We start from the raw sequence: 17,797 nt of genomic DNA, 5'->3' as shown, positions 1-17,797 counted from the left end.
GTGTCGCGAACACGAATGCGAGACCCAATGCGGGCTTTTCCGATGGAGAAGCATTCCTTGGGGCTTATTTTCTTGCCCCATCACTGGATGGTTGGGAGATAACATCCGATCAAGGTACTCGAGTGTACATTTGCTTTTTGCGGTGAATACGTGAACCAGGTGACAAGGCAACATTGGAATGGCGTGCTGATAATTGCTTGTGAACTCGGAGACAACGCATATTCCTATACAATTCTCAATGACCTGTATAAGTGCAGCTGCTGTGTAACATTTCGCTAGAGATTGAGGGCCGCCCCTACCTGAGCACCCATGTGGGGTTGGATAAAAACCTCCAGATGTCCTTTCGGCGCCACTTCGAATGCTCATGTCTCAACCTGGTCAAGGTCCCAAAACCTGGAACTTGGCAAAAGTGGGTGTCTAGTTGTCCCGAAGGCTCGGTTCACTGTTGCAATATGAAAATACTACTCAATATGCATGTCAGTCAACTATTGGCGGTGATGTGACTTACTAGCTTGGCCTCGGTGTATATACCTGCACACAAATGCTACTGAATATCAGTAGTAATAGCTTCAAGGCCAGGGTTTTCAGGGCTTTCCACCAGTGGAACCTTGAAAATAAAATCAAACTCATCCTCTCATCGTACAGGTAGTTATTTGAGACCCATTAGGGTATCAGATCGGGAGATTACGCAGCGTAAATATTTTGCCTTGTCCACAGCGAAATCCGGTGGAGCTGCGGAGGCCAACCTTATCGTTGCGGATAAGGCGCGGTCGACCGCGTCACGATTTTCCCCCTTCAACCTCGCCAGCGCCGCTCGCCCGCGCACTTCCACTCCGGTCACAAGTGATGGTTGTCCGTTGATGCTCAAGACCCTGGTCTGTCATTTGCATTCTAATGGCTGAGAAGCGCAAGCAGCCTCCTCGCGCGGGGCGTGAGCCCGCGAAGAGACGGGCCACCGAAGCCGCCGCGACACCGACAAGCCACAGAAAGAAAGAAAAAGAGAAAGCTGCAACCCCAAAAGCCCCATCACCCCCCACCGAGCCGATCGAGGCGCCTCTCCCGGTGACGATAAAGGAGGGCGACCCTCTGCCTGTGAGGAAATCTCGCCAACCAACAAATCTGCCGGATGAAGATTACCAGTCCATCGCAGAAAGGTTTGTCACCATCACGACCCTCAAGGATAAACCGGAGTAACTGACTGTTCCAAACCCAATCAGTGCCGTTCTATTGACAGCTCTTGAAAGATCGAAGAAGAAATGGTTGAGCGATGGGATACTTGTTCGCTATTATACGAAACCGAAGAAGACGAAACGTGAACTAATTGAGAAGAACAATCCTCCGAAAGAATCTATGACCAAAGTTGGCCTATGTGATATTACCGTCGGCCCACACTTATTCGATGCGATGATCTACACTGTGAAAGACCCCGACGTACAACAGCAGCTCCATTACGCTCCGCAACAACGACAAATGATCCACTACGGCCCTCCCGGCAATTTTCAGCAATACCAGCATTATCAATCTTCACCCGGTCAACAGAGGCGGCCGCCGTATACCCCAACACCGGGAGCGAGGCCCCCACAGGGATATCCGGGACACCAGTCTCCAGCGTCTCGTGTTCCGCAGCCAGGGCCGTCATCCCAACCGCAACGACCCTCTCAAACCCCAAATGGACAATCTGGCCAGCCCGCGAAGCCCAGCCCTGATCCTGTGATCCAAATGTTGGCTACCCGCGCAGCCGCTGACCCAGAGCTGAAGGCACTCATGCGAGTGGTTGCGTCTCAGCCAAGCTTCACAGGAGCAGCTCCGCGCGTTCCAGGCACATATTGATGAGCTAAATGCCATCATAAAGGCGAGAGAACAGCAGGAAAAACGCCAACAGGCTGCAACTGCGGCTGCCGCCCAGCAACAGAAGGCCCTCCACTCGCAGTCTGCGACTAGTGCAGCGCAGACCAAGCCCCCGGCGCAGCAGGCTGGCACACAACCAAAGGAGCCCGAGACAAAGACGAAGACGATATCTCAAGGACAAACCTCGAAGTCAAGCGAACCCTCGGTGCAAACTCCATCGAAAGGCCCCGAGCAACCCAAAGCCGTGTCTTCAACACCGGCTGCGCCACCAGCCAAGCCACCAGCCGAGGGAACACCACAGACAACAAACGCATCACATGTATCAGACCAAGCAAAAAGCCAAGACAAAACAAACGCAGGATCGACACCAGCTACCGAGCCGAACATCAAGCAGGAACCAGCGCCACTAGCCAGTGGAGGTGCAACACCCGCCCCTTCAAATGCCCCTGCAACGCCTGCATCAAGCCAAGGAGCGCAACAGGCCCCGGGGGTACGTCCAACACCCACTCCTGGCAATCCTCCGCAACCTATTCCTCGCCCAACCCCCGTCTACACGCCGCAACAGCAACAACCGTATGGGGCGCAGACCCCTATCCAATCGCGCCCACAACCATATGCTACGTCCTCCCTGTATCAGGCCAAACCTGCCACTCCGCGTGTGATGTACAAAGCCGTTGTTTTCGAGTTCACCTCTCCTTTGACCCCATATGGGAGTAGTACCTCCGGCCATGCGGGATCTGGTGACCGATATCTGTTTCCGGAGTATTCAATTCTGGAATGGCTCCCAAGTGATAATACTCTTTTGGCGTCCTTCTTGATCACTCGCAAAGTGGATCCAAACACGCCTTTCCCAATCGAGACAGCCCCAGAGCCAACGACTGCTCGAGGAAAAGGTAAAGGTGCCTCCAAATCAAAGAAAAAGGGCAAGGCCGAAGAGAAGAACGAGACCCCGGAGACCCCGGCTCCCAACCAAGCGACAACGACACCATCTACAAATCCACCAGCAACATCCGAAAGTGCCGAGAAGTCGGATACCAAGCAGGATGGCTCGGGTGGTCCAGGAGAAGGCGCTAAGAAGGAGGCCAATCTCAAGGAGTACTGGCAGCCTGTGACTTTCCGTATTCACGCGGCAGATTCTCGGATTCTCGAACCCTTGACTCGTGTCGTCAAGCCGCCTGACGAAGTTCGCAAGTACATGAATGAGATTATGGACCGTGCCGAACGTGCCCCTGATGGCTATCTGGCTCTACGTCTTCCCCGCGAAGAGGCGGTTGAAGCTATTGCAGCTGAGAACACGACTGCTTCTACACCCCAAACGACCACTGCGCGTCATCGTTCTTCCCGTGCATCTGTCGTGAAGGTCGAGGAAGAACCCGAAATGGAGGACACGCAGGTCGAGGAGGATCTTGAGGAAGAGTTGAAGGACTTCTACGGAGATCCGATGGGTCTTCCGCCATTACGCGTCTAGGCCACTGCTATGTATTCTACTAAAGATATCTCGATACCACGCTATTTTATTATTAGCCCAAATTTATGCTGTGGAGCCATGATAACTATTGATTGAGTGAACGTCAAAATTCTTCCAGTGTTGAGCCCATGAGGCGAAAAATTAACTGCTATGCTTGTAAAACCGCGCGATGGCCGGGTTTCTCGGAAACCTCAGGCAGTAAGTCTGCACGTCATCTCGAAATTCCAGCGATCTCCGCTCTGTCCTCCGGCTTCACGACTCGTTAGTGGTGTTTTTTGAGCTCGATATTTTCCCTGGTTTGACTCCGAGTCATTCCATAGACTCGTCTCGCAAAGCTCTTGCTCCTATCAAGAACCTCGAGCAGCGGAGGGTTCCCCGCATTGCGCGACAATGGGCGCGGGCCAGTCCACCGAGTATAGTGGAGCCACCCCAGGTCAGTATCTCTTTTACTCCAGCAAGACCAGGTTCTTTGTTTCTTCTGCAGGAACAAATGCCCACCTCATAGCTGGGACAATGTAATGCAACAGGATATCATGTTAACTTGCTATTAGAGGAGCTCAGTTACGTGCTAGCCGAACGCTTTGCAACAAAATGCTTTACGCCCTTAGAGCTTACTCATTTCAAAGACAACTTCTTCTCGAGAGCAGCAGAGCAAGGCGGTCTTCGGTACTGGAACGAAAAGACTCTATCTGACTTTCTAGGTGTGCCAGATGGCAGCTTTTCCACGTCACAAGAGACTCCCCTAGATGCCGGACCAGTGCTGTTCCGCATGGTGTCTTACCTCGGTGCATTTCCGTTTCAAAATACGCTGGCACCAAGTGTATTAACATTTGAGGCTATGGTAAAGGTTGTAGTGCTTTTGACTGAGCGCTATGGAAAAGTACTGAAGCGCGGCCGCAAGGACCGTGTGAAGTTACTGTTTGGAAGTCTTGCGGACGTCGGGAGAAGAGATATTGGCCCCCCCCATGGGTCTAGTGGAGAAAGAAGAGAAGGGAGCGCCTGCTGATGACCAGGCTGGCTCCTCTACTATTCAATCCCATGCCCCTGGCTTCTCCGTTGATGAGCCAGCAAATGATGACTACGATGAGGATGAGGACGACGATCTTGCCCTGGCTGCACTGGAGTCCTTGGATGCCATTGAAGTCTTCAAACAGGACCATCGTGTTGATAAGACCGTATACGAGACGCGAATCTCCACCGATACGTTTCGCAGGCTGCTGATGCTTCTCCTTGTTCTAGCACCACTGAAGCCCCTGGAACCAGTCAAGATGTACACGTCAAATTTGGATCCTCAGCAACTCACAGAGATCCAGAAGGAAGCAGATAGCATTATTCGAGCATTTGATCCCGAGGACAGCGATGGAGGTATTTCCTATCGAGCCTTCGCTCGAACGGTCTCTTCCTCTTTGCCGTTTCTTTTTGACCCCTTGACTGCGCTTTTCGAACATCTTTTGTTCAGCAAAAACCTGGATCTCTCCCAGAGACGACAGAAGGGCGTCTTACCAGAAGAAGAAACAAGTGAAAAGCCGGAGGACATTCCTGCACCGGCACCAGTTACGCTCCAAGGGAGTTTCGAGTCGACAGTCCTTAATCCGGCCCTGATCTCCCATCTATCATTTTTCTTAGCGTCCATTTCACCCACTGTGAACCTATTCCGCAGCGGCGCCCGTCTCCATCCTGTTTTTTCCACAGCTGCGCATGGCTCTTCCCTTACATCTTTCTCACACAACGTCCTGACCTGGCAATCCGCCACTCTTTTAATCTTACAAGGCACTCCGGAGGGCACCGAAGGCACCGAAGACAATTTAGTCACACTGGGCGCCTATTTGCCCCAGCCATGGAAATCGCCTTCTTCGACAAGCACATCTTCGACGACAAACCAACACATCGACCCTCTCCCCTGTCTCTTTCAGCTATCTCCGCAACATAAAGTCCTGCAGGGCAATCCTTCCCCCTCAATAATCAAACAATTAAACACCCCGGCAGCCTGGTTCTCCACTCATGGTGGCATTGCAATTGGTTGCCAGATTCCGCCTGCCTCTCGCAGCCATCAAACACCACCCCGTCCCCACGGGCGGGAAGTATACTCATAGATGTAAACTTGGAGACCGCAGAGCTGCACATTGCTCCAGTTGGACATGATGGCGTCTTTCTTCCCTCGGGGACATCGTCACTGGCTGATAAACCGACGAAAACCCGGCTTGATCTGTATAACCTGGAAGTTTGGGGTATTATCCCCGACCCGGAACAGGCAACCTCTTCTGGCAGTGGGCAGAGTGCAGTGGAAGCACAGCATGCGAAGTGGGAATTCGAGGCACGCGAGGCGGAAAGGCGTCGGAATGTCAATTTGAAATCTGGCGCGGGGGATATCGAGGGGGCGAGATGGCTGTTGGAGACGGCTGGGATCATAGGTGACCATGGGCAACATGGTGGTAGTGTCTGAGGGTCCTTCTCCATTGTACTTTTTTTCTTCTTGTTTTCCTATAAGTTGGATGTTGGGCGTAGGTGCTAGATCAAAGATTCGCTTCAGACCTTATTTGAGTTTCTATCATGGTATAGATCCATTAATAAACAATAGGTTTTTGATTCTGTTCTGAACTGAATTTATGTTCAAATTTTATTTTGTGTTTTGTTGGGTATAGCAGCGTAAGGTATCCTCATGTATTGGTTGGGATATGCTCCGTTTCGCTATCCGCTCAATCCACCTAAAGCATAACAATACCCATGCCACGGGTCTGCTTGGTATCGATCTGGTTCTTATCGTTGATACCGCCGGGCACAGGAGCTGTGCGGTAGTTGTAGAGATAGAAGTGAAGCTGGCCATCCCCAGCACCAAACTTTAGTTGCTCGAGGAAGAGCGGGTTATCGTGAGAGGTGAGTGCGTTGAACACGTCGAAGTTGGCCTGTATGCAATGATCAGTCCCTGCTCTACTTCTACAGTGGGGAGAAGAGGCCTTACCTTCTTAGCACAGATAAGCGCATCGTTCATCAATAGCAGCAGACGGTCCTGCAAGCCCTTGGTGTTATCCGTGAATGCAGTCTCGCTAGCATAGTAGTAAAGATAGGCAGCGCGGACAAGGCTGTGCTGAGCGTGGCCCAGAACAGTAGACTCGAGGTTGTAGAATGAGAAAAAGTCCGTAATCTTGTGCGTCTGCGGATCCTCCACAACATAAGCCCACACAACTTGATCCTTACCCTTCTCCTCCTTGTACACAAGCCAGTGGTCGATTTCTTCGCGAGTGAACGCCTGGTTCATATCGTAGCGCAGACTGAACCGCTCCAGCAGGTCATGCACCGCATCGATATCTTTCGACTCCATAGGCCGCAAGCCCGGTGTCGCAGTGCTATTCGGCAGCTGGTTCTTTGCGACCTGGCGCGCCTTGGTCGAGCCATGCGGCAGAGGCGAGAAGCCTACATCATACAGCTTCATCCAGTTCAGCGCGCGGTGGTAGTACCGGCACGAGCTGACGGGTGTAGGCAGGATGATGCCGGCCGTGTAGATCGCTTGGTAGATGCCATGCTGGTAACAGCGTCGGGTGATCTCCTTGATCAGAACAGGCGTCAGGCGCTTCGAGCGCAGCTTCTTATGGATGCAGAGGAAATTGATTTCTGTTACGCGGATGCGCTCGCCACGCACGCGAATGTCGGTTGGAACACCACAGATCGAGGCGACCAGCTTGCGTGACTTGGTAGCCCGGACGCCCACGTGCCAGTCCTTTCTCCAACCGGGGGACATCAAGGCCCTGTGTCAATAGAAGATGGGTTAGCGGGTTGGTTGGATTGAAGTCGTTCGATTGTACGCACCAATGCAAGAATGACTGCGAGTAGGCAAATCGGAACATGGCGTTGTCATCTTCCACGTAGTGGTTGTTCAGTAGCTCGTAGAGTTCGCGCAGCTCGGTCTCGTCGGTCAGGTCCAGGGTGCACCATTCGAAACCTTCGATCAAAGGGTCGGGTTGCTGCTGCACATCCTCGGGCTTGATGATCTTGATAGGACCCTGTGTAGCAGTGCGCTTGCTTGTATTATCATTGAAGTGAGGCACAGGCTGTGTCTGCCAGAACTTGTGTGAAGCCATATCTTTCTGATTCTTTCCAGTGAGTGAGAGCCCGGTGAGCAGCTCAGAGACATCCATGTTGGAGAGCATCTTGGCCGCATCTTCCTGGGGCATGGAGGCAAGCTCGGCCTTCAGCGCGGGGTTCATTTCAAGGATTGGCTCGATCATGTTGGAGGGGATCTTCTTCTTGTCGGACTTGGCTGCGTTGACGCGATAGCTTTTAGCTTATGCTCCGGACGCGGGGCATGGGGAGGTTTACCTTTACCCTTGTTGGCACCGTCACCCCCCTCTGGGCGCTCAGGGGCCTTATCTTTCTTGCCGGAGTCTGACATGGCGCGATTGAGAGAATTGGAGTTGTTCAGTGAGGGAAGAAGAGGAGGATTTCGTCCGGGCCCCACGTTATCCGCAAATGTAACGCGGATCGTAATGGTGGGGTACGCGGCAGGCCACGCTGGCGACAGGGTCTCGTGATATGCTTATTGCACTCCTCGAGACCTTGGAATAGAAGACTCCGGAAACCTGATATGTTTAATTTACATCACAGATCAGCAGTAAACAAAAATGCTATCTACCCACTATCGAGAAAGATGACTGACTGGGCCTGTAGTTAACGCAGTTGTGAGGCATATTCTGAGGAATAAGACGAAAGGACTATGTGTTTTATTCTTTAGACTGTATGGTTGAGACGATGTGGATGAGACAGATATACTCTCTAACGATTATTTGGTGATTAAAATTAGGAGTAACAAAGACCGACACCAATTGTGTCTTCTCTGCAACACTAGTCGTTATGTTGTGTTCTATATTTTCTGATCAGCAAAGCAGTTAGGGGTTCTCTATTTGTTGAAACAAATAAAAAGAAAAGAAAAGAAAAGAAAGAAAGGCATCTCTATGGCCCCGAATTCGTGATATGTAGCAGCTAATGCCCCAAGTGTTGATACATGAAAAGATAGCTTTGCCCAGTAAGCGAAGCTTTGAAGCGAGCGTCTTATGCCTCGGTGTATGGCTTGGTCTCAATAACGTCAAGGAATCCTCCAACTAGATGCAAGCTACCAGTGACAAAAGTCATCACAGGCGCTTCATCGTTTTGCGCTGTCTTACGCTCTTGAGAGGCCACATCACGTGCATAATCCACAGCCTCTTCAATTGTACCAAAGACTTTCGTCTGAGCACTAGGGTCGATAGAGTTCCAAGCTTCGGCTAGAGACTTCTGCACACGCAAATGCTCCACGTCATCGGCATTGGTGTTCATGCTTACAAGGTCGGGGCGGTAGCCGGCTTGCTTGTAGGTGATATTCGTGCAAAAGATGGCATGTGTGAAGGGAACTCCAGATTGCAGTGCCGCTGCCAGGGTTTCGTGGAGGGCTGTAGCCAAGGCAGTGCTGTCCCGGGTCTGCTGGTTGAAGATCAGAATACGAGTCTTCTTCGTGGCCAGGTCACTTGAGGAAGAGTCTTCCTGGATCCGAGAGGCAAACCACTGCCCAGCCAGTCGGATACTTTCAAGGGTGTGGCCCCCATCAATGTACCAAGTCACATTTTTCTCAAACCGAGTCTCACAGCGGCCCCCCTAGTCGAGTCTCCTCTAGACCAGTTTTGAACTTGGCAGGGAGAGGCTCGGTCAACACGGTCTCTTTGATATCTGCAACCCCAGTCTTTCGCAAGAACTCAGCAGCAGCAGCAACTGCTACGGAGGCATTGGTATATTGAAAATCACCAGCCAGCCCAAGTTTCACTTGGCTACTACCGGCCTGAAGATCGGGATGGCCACGAACAATGTCTAACTGCGTGTTCTTCTCCGCCGCACGTTCTTCCAGAACTTTCTCGGCAGTTGGAGCTTGGGGCGCAGAAAACGCTCTGACACCTGGTTTGATAATACCACCCTTGTGCCATGCGATTTGCTCAATGGTAGTTCCCAGCATAGCTGTATGGTCAATGCCGAGGCTAGTGATAGCAGCAACCTTGGGCTGCTCAATGACATTTGTGCAGTCATATTGGCCTCCAATACCGCACTCAATGACAGCAGCGTCAACGCCCTCGCTCAGGTATGTGTGGAAGGCCATCAATGTCAAGTAGCGGAAATATTGGGGCTTGGTTCCAGGAGCGGTGGGGTCCTGGCCAGCCGCCCGCGCGGCTGCTTCCAAGCGATCCCAGACCTCAAAAAAGTACTGCGCGAATTTCTCTTCCGACAGTGGTGCATTATCAATCTTGATGCGCTCGCGAGCGAACCGGAGATGCGGGGATGTGTAGAGTCCGATCTTATGAAGTCTGGTTGACTGACCCTCTGCGGGCTGGGTATACTGGGATAAAATGCTCGAGATGAATGCAGAGGTCGAGCCTTTGCCTTTGGTTCCTGCGACATGGACCGCGTTCAATCGATTGAGATCTGAAGGCTAGAAAGATATTCGACGTCAGCCCCCACCTTCATTGCAAAGCTATATTCGATCATGCAATTGGCTGGAGAAAGAGGAACAGACCTTGTAACCAATGCGCTGAAGCCATTCCACCGTCTCAGGCAAAGATCGCTCGTTCATGTCCTTCCGAGACGTCGACTTCCGGAGTTCCTCCACAATCGCATAGTTTGTTTGTAAGGAATTGAGAGCTGCAATTGCAGACTATGCATGATTTGGGTCAGCTGATGCGATCAGCAATGCAAGAAAGGGTGTCAAGGGAGTCAGGCGATCTCAGCTATTATCGAGGTGCAGGGCTTAGAGCAAGTGGGCATACCATACCTCATAAGAGCGAGTCATCGTGGGTGATTGCGAGTGACTCGAGACTTGCCGCCGTGGGCTAAACCAGCGTAATGTCCTCCAAACCCCTCTCATGGAATATCGTAGCCCGTGCCTGTCAATTTTAGGGAGCAGGCGGGGTGTTCACAAAGAGAAAGCCCCCGGCAGCTCGACAGCTTTGGTCCTGACCCGATCTAAGCTCCCCTCGGGAAAACCGTCGATATGGAATCACCACCGGGAATATCACGTGACATATGCTTATCTGCCCATAACGGGGCCGGATTGTGTCAGAAGACGACCGCCATGTGAAGCTATTTAACGGGCTCTAGCTCACCAGAACTGGAGAGGCTTTGGAGCTACCATTAGTGGAGTTCTGGGTGTTTTCCGGTATGGAGAACGAGAACGGGTGGTCGAATGATTCCTCTAAGGAAATTGATTTGTGATTGGCTGCTCATCTACCGCACAACTGCTGTCTATTTCCCCTACCGCAAGCAAAGTGATTGAAAAGAAATTATCCCGCAAGTAGCAGGAGACATACAGCTCGATCCGATATGCAATAACAAGTGGAAGAAATGCGGATTCCGAGAAGAAGAAATGAAAGAGGCTGTCATAGTCGACAGAGAGTAAAGACATATGGGAAAGGGTGCAATGATGATTTTTAAACATACAGGCGTGAATTGAACAGAAGTGAAGGGTGGACGTGAAAGCAGTTGCGTAAGAAAGCTGGAGAAGCTATTCGATCCTGGTCTTCCCCTCTTCAAGGAAACCTAGGCGAGCGTTGCTGATGCCGCGCTGGTGACGCCGAGATGGAAGCCATTGGCCAATGATAGGGTCCGAACGGGCTTTGACCAAAGCATCTTGATAGCCCTCAGCGCCTGCAACAGGAGTGTTGAGCTTGGGCCAATTGACCTAGAATCGAGTCAATAATCAGTCTGCTTTGCGACTGGACGCGGTCAGATTGGGAGGAACTTACATAAAGCATTCCGTGATTGTTGATGAAACGGAATGAGTAGCCTCCAATAATCAACCAGAAAATCATGAAGAGACGTAGTGGCCAGACAGTTGCATCCGGGAGTCGACGCGTAAACAATGCAACGAAAACCATGAACAAGCTAGCGGCGAAAACATATGGCACAGCTTGGATTACTAGCGGGCGGCGGTCTAGGAATATCTGGATGTTCGCGGGTAGGGAGTCTGAGGGAAGATAGGTGCCTAGGAAGACATCAAAGCCGTCCTGGCGGGGGCCATCCAAGAAGTTGTTGCGCACGTAACGGGTGATGGAATTCCTCAGGTCTTGCACGGCACCAGCCCGCGTACGCTTGCCTGTCCGAGTGAAGTCCGTTTTCAATGCACCCGTGCCCGAGTAGGATTTTGATACAACATCGGCATTATCGGCCCAGATATTGCGGAACAGATCGGCGAACACGTTATCATCAAAGGCATTATCACCGGCCCGAAGAACGCCGGCATCTGTAAGCTGACGATTGAGAGCCCATCGTCCCAGCATGCTTTGCACAACATTGGTACGATCAAGACAGTCCATACAATTGGTTCGCACCACACTTGATTGGATGGACCGGATATCCAGTTGGCCCCCTGAAGCCCCGGGGCTTTCCACTCCACGAAAATATCCGCCTTGCGCAAGGCCATCATTCAATCTGTTCATTAAAAGCTCCGCGCGGTGCCATTTAAGGCCCTTCGTCTCATTATGGAAATCGAAGTACACATAATGCAGGCGATCCATTTCTTTTTGTTTCGCACTCGGCTCCACGATGTGCGTCTTCTCAGACGTTCTCCTGCCAGATTCAGTCATCTCGCTCGGGGAACTCACTAGAGTTCGAACCATTTGCTCGTAGGCTAATTTGACTCGTTCTTCCCGACCCTTCTGGTTGACAAGATTGACCAGATAGTTCTCACCGTAGATTTGAATCTGTTCCGAGAAATGCTTGCGAGCAGCTTCGATGGCTGTATCGACGCCACGGACTTGGAGCTTGGGCGTGTACTTGAGGTTGTTCACTTCAGCCCAGAAGACAGGCACGCTGCCCCGGGTCTGCACGAAAGAATAAACCTGCAGGTCCTGCCCCGTCTTGGCGTTGGACATTGACTGTCCTCCTGCAAAGCCCGATAGACTGCCAGTTGCGTCATTCAAAATGACCACCTGCTCGGTTTCGTTGTAGTTTGATACGTGACCCTGCTCGTCAATTCCACGGGAGAAGTATCTGGTACCCGCACGGTGCCGAGATCGTCGTGTGATAAGAGCGAAGGTGAAAGAGGCCGACTTAATTCGCGCTGGCGTAATACGGAGCATACCAAACATCACAGGAAGGATATAAGGGTCAGCTCCGGGCTGTGGACCGTAGCGAATGCCACCCTTGTTACCCTCGCCGAGGCTGAAATCGATCAGGTCAGATTGAATGAAGCGATTCCAGAAGAAACGGTCATCCGCCCGCTTCCAGAGCGGGATATCCGAGGGGCTTTGCGATTGTCGCTGAAAGCTATTGGTGATATCCAGCGAGTAGGAGAAGTACATCGGACCCGTGCGAAGCAGCTCTTTCACCAGGGCAAGATAGGTGTCTTCGTCTTTATCGTGCAGAGGTCGCTCACGCATGGGGAGGAACTCGGTCGCGGCCACTTTGTAGATCATATGGCCACGAAGGCGACCCATAGGCTGGGCCTTCGTGATCACGATGATATATTTGTCTATGTAGGTTGAACGTTAGCGCTACGGCCTCAATGCAGCGCATGCGGTCGCATATTTACCGAGCTTGAGCTTGATTATTCCAAGGATACCCGCAATGCTCGAGATGCGCTTTGCACCCGCGAGGGGCCCATCATTGAGCCGGAGGTCACCCGTGGGCCGGTCTACCACTAACGTGGGAGCCTGGGGTGTGGATGGTGAAGTGAAGGCATAGTGGGAGGGCGATGAATGCAAGTTAACATCCCTGAACGGGAGTAGAGAAGGCGCCATTGCGAGCCCTCGAAAGTTGGGGGTAGGACGGAAAAAGGGGGGGGGGTGTGGATGTCAAAAAGAAGATCGTATATCACGAACACATGATCGACCGCGGCGCAGTTGATTAGGTGGAGGCGCGGGCCAAGGGCCTTGGACAAGAGCTAAGGGGACAACTAACTAACTCGGGACTGCTCAAGGCAAACGACAGAGCCACTGCGGCCTGCCCAGTCACCGTTACAGTCCCGCCACACCGCCCCGCTACCTCATGTGGCTGCACGACTTCCGTCATCCACTCCCCAGACCTTTTGATCTTCTCTCTATCAAATCTTGGGCCTTACCACCCTCTAGCCTGTTTATCTTCCACTGGTCCACCCGCTACCTGTCTCCTTTGGACCCCGTTACCTCCCTCCGCCTTATCGGCCATGGCTTCTCGACCTGCTCCAGGCGCCCGCCCCGGGGCCAAGTTCGCCCAGTTCAAACTCGTTTTACTCGGTAAGGGGACTCCCTAGGAGGCAAAGGCGACTTATGGTGGGGTGATTGTATACTGACGAGGTCTTGTTATAGGTGAATCTGCTGTGGGAAAGGTTGGACAGACATCCAGGCTGCTACTTTTCGGATACGGGCGCTAACTATGATCGCTACGCAGAGTTCCCTGGTTTTAAGATTCGTCAAGGTGAGCTTCTTCGAGGGAACGCCTTTCTCTGTGCCGGCGCTCTTAAACAACCAATATGCTGATCGTTTCCCCAGGATCAATTTGACGATTATCGCGAATCCACTATCGGCGCCGCTTTCTTGACACAGACGATTTCGCTCGACGATACCACCACAGTCAAGTTCGAAATCTGGGATACTGCGGGTCAAGAAAGATACAAGTCTTTGGCTCCCATGTATTATCGAAATGCCAACTGTGCTGTTGTGGTCTATGACATCACCCAAGCGGTATGCGAGAATACGGAGAAACCTCCCCCTTCCCATTGTCGACCGATAACGCTGACATGTAATTAAATAGTCATCATTGGATAAGGCCAAGTCCTGGGTGAAGGAACTCCAGCGCCAAGCAAATGAGAACATCGTCATTGCGCTGGCCGGTAACAAGTTGGATTTGGTGACAGAGAGCCCCGACAAGCGAGCTATTCCGACCGCAGACGCCGAAGCTTATGCGCGTGAAGCCAATCTCCTGTTCTTCGAGACTTCCGCCAAGTCATCTACGAATGTGAAGGAGCTGTTTACTGCCATCGCAAAGAAGCTGCCTCTCGACCAAGCTGGTCCTCGGAACCTGCGGGCAGCTCCACGACCGGGCGTTGACCTCCGACCCGAAGCCCCTGGCACCCAAGGCGCCGGTGCATGCAACTGCTAAAGCCTCTACCTTTCCCCGATGGGCCCGACTTCCTACTCCCGGGGCGAAGAGAGTCCTTTGCTATTCCTGCATGAACCCGGTATACCCCTTATGACTTGAGCCACTTCGGGACCATCTATGACCCTATCGCCTCTCTCTCCTTGATCTTGATGAGCACCTCGGGCTCTCGGATCATTGTCTATCTCATCTGACTCCTTACAACCGCTTCTACATGTTGCTCAGGTCCCCGTTTTCTGAAGTGCGTCGAGCTTATGTGAAGGGTTCGCCTGAATCCCAGACGTATCTGGAAACTGGCTTTAGACATATTGCCGCAGGAAACTCCTGCCTTTCTTTTCTTGTATCTGTCCCCCTTTCTTACGGCGTCTGCATCTGCTCCTTTTCTCGTTTTTTGGGTCGAATCCTTGTTCCCGTTACTACCTCCCAGAGCTTTTCTTTAGTATGGTATGCCCAGATAATACATTATTTCCGACTCTAACTACTAGCTATGCGGATCTTCTGTAGCGTATCCAGGTTGACCTCTCGCAATCCTGAACAATGACCAGAACTCCACGTTTTGGCCAGTTCTGAGCTTGTATAAACTGAGATCAAGCCACGTTGTCATGGTGAAACCTTGAAGTCTGTCTACTAGAAGAAGTTCACATCTAGCGGCTCGAAGGCTCAGAACTATCCTGTTGGCCAATTGCTACAAGTAGGCCTTCGATACTATACCAGCCCCTGAAGATACCTAAAGATTTTATGGTAATATCTTCCCAGCCTTAGGGGCAATTCCTCACAGCTGGTGCTTATCTGTAGAGTTCTAAGTTCTGTTCACAGTTCCTGTCGGACTACCATGCGGGTATGTACGAGACAAAGTCGATACTAGTAGCCTCCAACCTTCGGGAGCTGTAATTCGAAGGTGTACGAATAAGCCTCAAATGTCCAGTCGGATTGTCTCAGTACGTCGCCAATGAGATGAGCCTGGTGTCGAAGCCTTCTGTATAACCAAGATCTTGAGCTGTGCGGGCTGAAAACAGGCTGACCGCCCGCAGGATCATCGGAGCGGACCGCGAGAACATCGACTTCCCGTTTCCTACCCATCCATCTTCTCCCCAACTCTCCCCGCTCATAGGCGATTGTGCGGCTCGTGATGCTGCGCTCCTCTATTTCATCGGGTCGGCAGCTGCTGTCGTCTCCCGTTCGCCAACGAGTTCCCGCCCAATGGCTGTCCAAGGCCGGCGCAAGCACTCGGCTCTCGGGCCAGGTACGTACTACGAGACTCAAACCACATATCCACGGTGGTAGCAGCCCCATAGCTAACAAGTCAAACTAGCGCTTTTTCGCTGATGCGAAGCCTCCGACCCCGGCTACCCCTTCTTCCGAATCGTCTATCCCCAGAAATGACATCCCCAAGCCCTTGGAGCAAGGTACCGCCAAACAGCATCAATTTGCGCTGATATCATAATCTGACCCGAGATCATTGCAGAATCCAAAGCTCCCTCATCCTCACCAAAAGTAGCCCCCCAAAAGACCGGTCGTTTCCGCCGATTCCTTCTCTACCTGATTCTCTCTTCCGGTATCGCATACGGTGGCAGTATCTTCCTCGCTCTCAAGTCCGACAACTTCCACGATTTCTTTACCGAGTACATCCCCTACGGCGAGGAGTGCGTTCTCTATTTCGAAGAGCGTGACTTCTACCGCCGATTCCCCAACGCTTCTCGGGCCTCTAATCGCATCCACGCCATTCCCAAGGACGAGGGCAAGCCGGTTACAATCCCCAGCAAGAGCGGTCTATCCTGGAATGTGGCAAGGGTTGAAGATACTGGCAGTGACGCCTCTAAGGCTGGATCTCATACTGCTGCCAAGGCTGAGGAAGCCCAGACCAAGACTGAGGCTTCTAAGCCCGAGCAGCGTACCGCTGCTGTGAAGAAGGCTAAGGAGGACAAGGCCAACAAGGAGTCTTCTACGGAGCCTACTAAGACTGTCTCTTTGGACGAGCCTAGGAAGCCAGCTGTTGATGCTGCGGGATCCATTGGCCTCCTTCAGCACGAGGAGGGTGATGAGCCTGTCGTCCAAGAGCTGGTCAAGACCTTTAACGACATCGTTTCTGTCATTAGCGCCGACGCGAACGCTGGTCACTACTCCGCATCCATTGCCAAGGCCACGGAGAATCTACAGAAGATCGGCGACAAGATCAACTCCATCCGTTCCGAGGCTAAGAACGCCGCCGAGGAGGAGATCAAGAAGGCCCATGCCACCTTCGATGAGGCTGCACAGGAGCTCATGCGCCGATTTGAGGAGACCCGCAACATGGATCTTGCTCAGTTCCGAGAGGAATTCGAGACCGAGCGTGAGAAGCTTGCCTCCGCTTACCAGGAGAAGATCAAGACCGAGCTTAGTCGCGCTCAGGACCTCGCCGAGCAGCGTCTGAAGAACGAGCTTGTGGAGCAGGCCATTGAGCTGAATCGCAAGTACATCCACGAGGTCCAGGACTTGGTCGAGCGTGAGCGTGAAGGTCGTTTGGGCAAACTGAACGAACTGAGTGCCAACATTGCAGAGCTCGAGAACTTGACCACCGGCTGGGGTAGCGTTATTGATACTAACCTGAAGACCCAGCAACTCCAGATCGCCGTGGATGCTGTCCGTACTGCCCTGGAGCGTGCTGAGGTACCTCGACCTTTCCTCCGCGAATTGGTTGCTGTCAAGGAACTGGCTGCCGATGACCCCGTGGTTGACGCTGCCATCGCCTCCATCAACCCCACTGCCTACCAGCGTGGTATTCCCTCAACCGCCATGATCATTGAGCGTTTCCGCCGCGTGGCCGGAGAGGTTCGCAAGGCCAGTCTCCTCCCCGAGGATGCTGGTATTGCCAGCCACGCTGCCAGCATGGTTCTCAGTAAGGTTATGTTCAAGAAGGACGCCCTTGCCGACGGTGACGATGTTGAGAGCATTCTCGTCCGCACTGAAAACCTGTTGGAGCAGGGTAATGTGGATGCTGCGGCCCGTGAGATGAACACCCTCCAGGGCTGGGCTAAAATTCTGAGCAAGGACTGGCTGGCCGACGTTCGCAGGGTTCTTGAAGTCAAGCAGGCCCTCGAGGTGAGTCTGATCCTTCCTTAATTTCGAAAACCCCTTGCTAACTTAGTACACAGGTTATTGAGACTGAGGCCCGCCTCCAATGCCTGCGCGTAGAATAAGCGCATATAGCGATGCTGATTTCATTTATCCTGTACATCTTCGTTTGTCTACAGGAACTGTACCTTTAGTTGTACTTTTGCGTTTAGACCCAAATGCTAGAAACCCTTTCTTATGTCTCATTCCTTGGTTCGGTCTTCCAAGTTTGCCCCCATCTGGTTGACCCAGATTGTACTCGAATTTTGCCTCCCCTCATCCCCTGCCCCCGTTTGATCCTGCTTC

General features: G+C 52.3%; 7 protein-coding genes across 7 annotated transcripts; 4 read left to right on the top strand and 3 right to left on the bottom strand.

Moving 5' to 3' along the window:
• Positions 1-894: 894 nt before the first annotated feature.
• Positions 895-3,316, top strand: N7468_006601 (uncharacterized protein; the record flags this gene model as incomplete). The annotated part of the gene is made up of 3 exons (XM_058475897.1): positions 895-1,154; positions 1,218-1,773; positions 1,820-3,316. The coding sequence occupies 3 exons, from the start codon at positions 895-897 to the stop codon at positions 3,314-3,316; spliced, it is 2,313 nt and encodes a 770-aa protein (XP_058328787.1).
• A 390-nt stretch (positions 3,317-3,706) lies between these two features.
• On the top strand, positions 3,707-5,759 carry N7468_006600 (uncharacterized protein; the record flags this gene model as incomplete). The annotated part of the gene is made up of 4 exons (XM_058475896.1): positions 3,707-3,749; positions 3,868-4,221; positions 4,292-5,320; positions 5,431-5,759. 4 exons carry the CDS (start codon positions 3,707-3,709, stop codon positions 5,757-5,759), a joined length of 1,755 nt encoding a protein of 584 aa, XP_058328786.1.
• A 262-nt stretch (positions 5,760-6,021) lies between these two features.
• N7468_006599 (glycylpeptide N-tetradecanoyltransferase swoF) lies at positions 6,022-7,703 on the bottom strand (the record flags this gene model as incomplete). Its single annotated transcript, XM_058475895.1, has 4 exons — positions 6,022-6,219; positions 6,276-7,059; positions 7,121-7,571; positions 7,631-7,703. 4 exons carry the CDS (start codon positions 7,701-7,703, stop codon positions 6,022-6,024), a joined length of 1,506 nt encoding a protein of 501 aa, XP_058328785.1.
• Positions 7,704-8,359: 656 nt separating this feature from the next.
• On the bottom strand, positions 8,360-10,118 carry N7468_006598 (tetrahydrofolate synthase; the record flags this gene model as incomplete). The annotated part of the gene is made up of 4 exons (XM_058475894.1): positions 8,360-8,938; positions 8,997-9,761; positions 9,846-9,983; positions 10,101-10,118. 4 exons carry the CDS (start codon positions 10,116-10,118, stop codon positions 8,360-8,362), a joined length of 1,500 nt encoding a protein of 499 aa, XP_058328784.1.
• A 711-nt stretch (positions 10,119-10,829) lies between these two features.
• Positions 10,830-13,065, bottom strand: N7468_006597 (putative phosphoinositide phosphatase (Sac1); the record flags this gene model as incomplete). The annotated part of the gene is made up of 3 exons (XM_058475893.1): positions 10,830-11,006; positions 11,071-12,797; positions 12,858-13,065. The coding sequence occupies 3 exons, from the start codon at positions 13,063-13,065 to the stop codon at positions 10,830-10,832; spliced, it is 2,112 nt and encodes a 703-aa protein (XP_058328783.1).
• Positions 13,066-13,678: 613 nt separating this feature from the next.
• N7468_006596 (Rab family GTPase) lies at positions 13,679-14,404 on the top strand (the record flags this gene model as incomplete). Its single annotated transcript, XM_058475892.1, has 3 exons — positions 13,679-13,720; positions 13,795-13,986; positions 14,057-14,404. The coding sequence occupies 3 exons, from the start codon at positions 13,679-13,681 to the stop codon at positions 14,402-14,404; spliced, it is 582 nt and encodes a 193-aa protein (XP_058328782.1).
• A 1,126-nt stretch (positions 14,405-15,530) lies between these two features.
• N7468_006595 (MICOS complex subunit MIC60) lies at positions 15,531-17,577 on the top strand (the record flags this gene model as incomplete). The annotated part of the gene is made up of 4 exons (XM_058475891.1): positions 15,531-15,644; positions 15,714-15,807; positions 15,867-17,479; positions 17,533-17,577. The coding sequence occupies 4 exons, from the start codon at positions 15,531-15,533 to the stop codon at positions 17,575-17,577; spliced, it is 1,866 nt and encodes a 621-aa protein (XP_058328781.1).
• Between the last annotated feature and the right edge of the window lie 220 nt (positions 17,578-17,797).

The sequence above is a fragment of the Penicillium chermesinum genome, assembly GCF_028974085.1.
Source record: "Penicillium chermesinum strain IBT 19713 chromosome Unknown utg000005l:1.0-4115287.0:1.0-4118363.0, whole genome shotgun sequence".
NCBI lineage: Eukaryota > Fungi > Ascomycota > Eurotiomycetes > Eurotiales > Aspergillaceae > Penicillium > Penicillium chermesinum.
The sequence above is the reverse complement of the archived record's forward strand: the minus strand, read 5'-3'. Positions and strand labels throughout refer to the sequence as shown.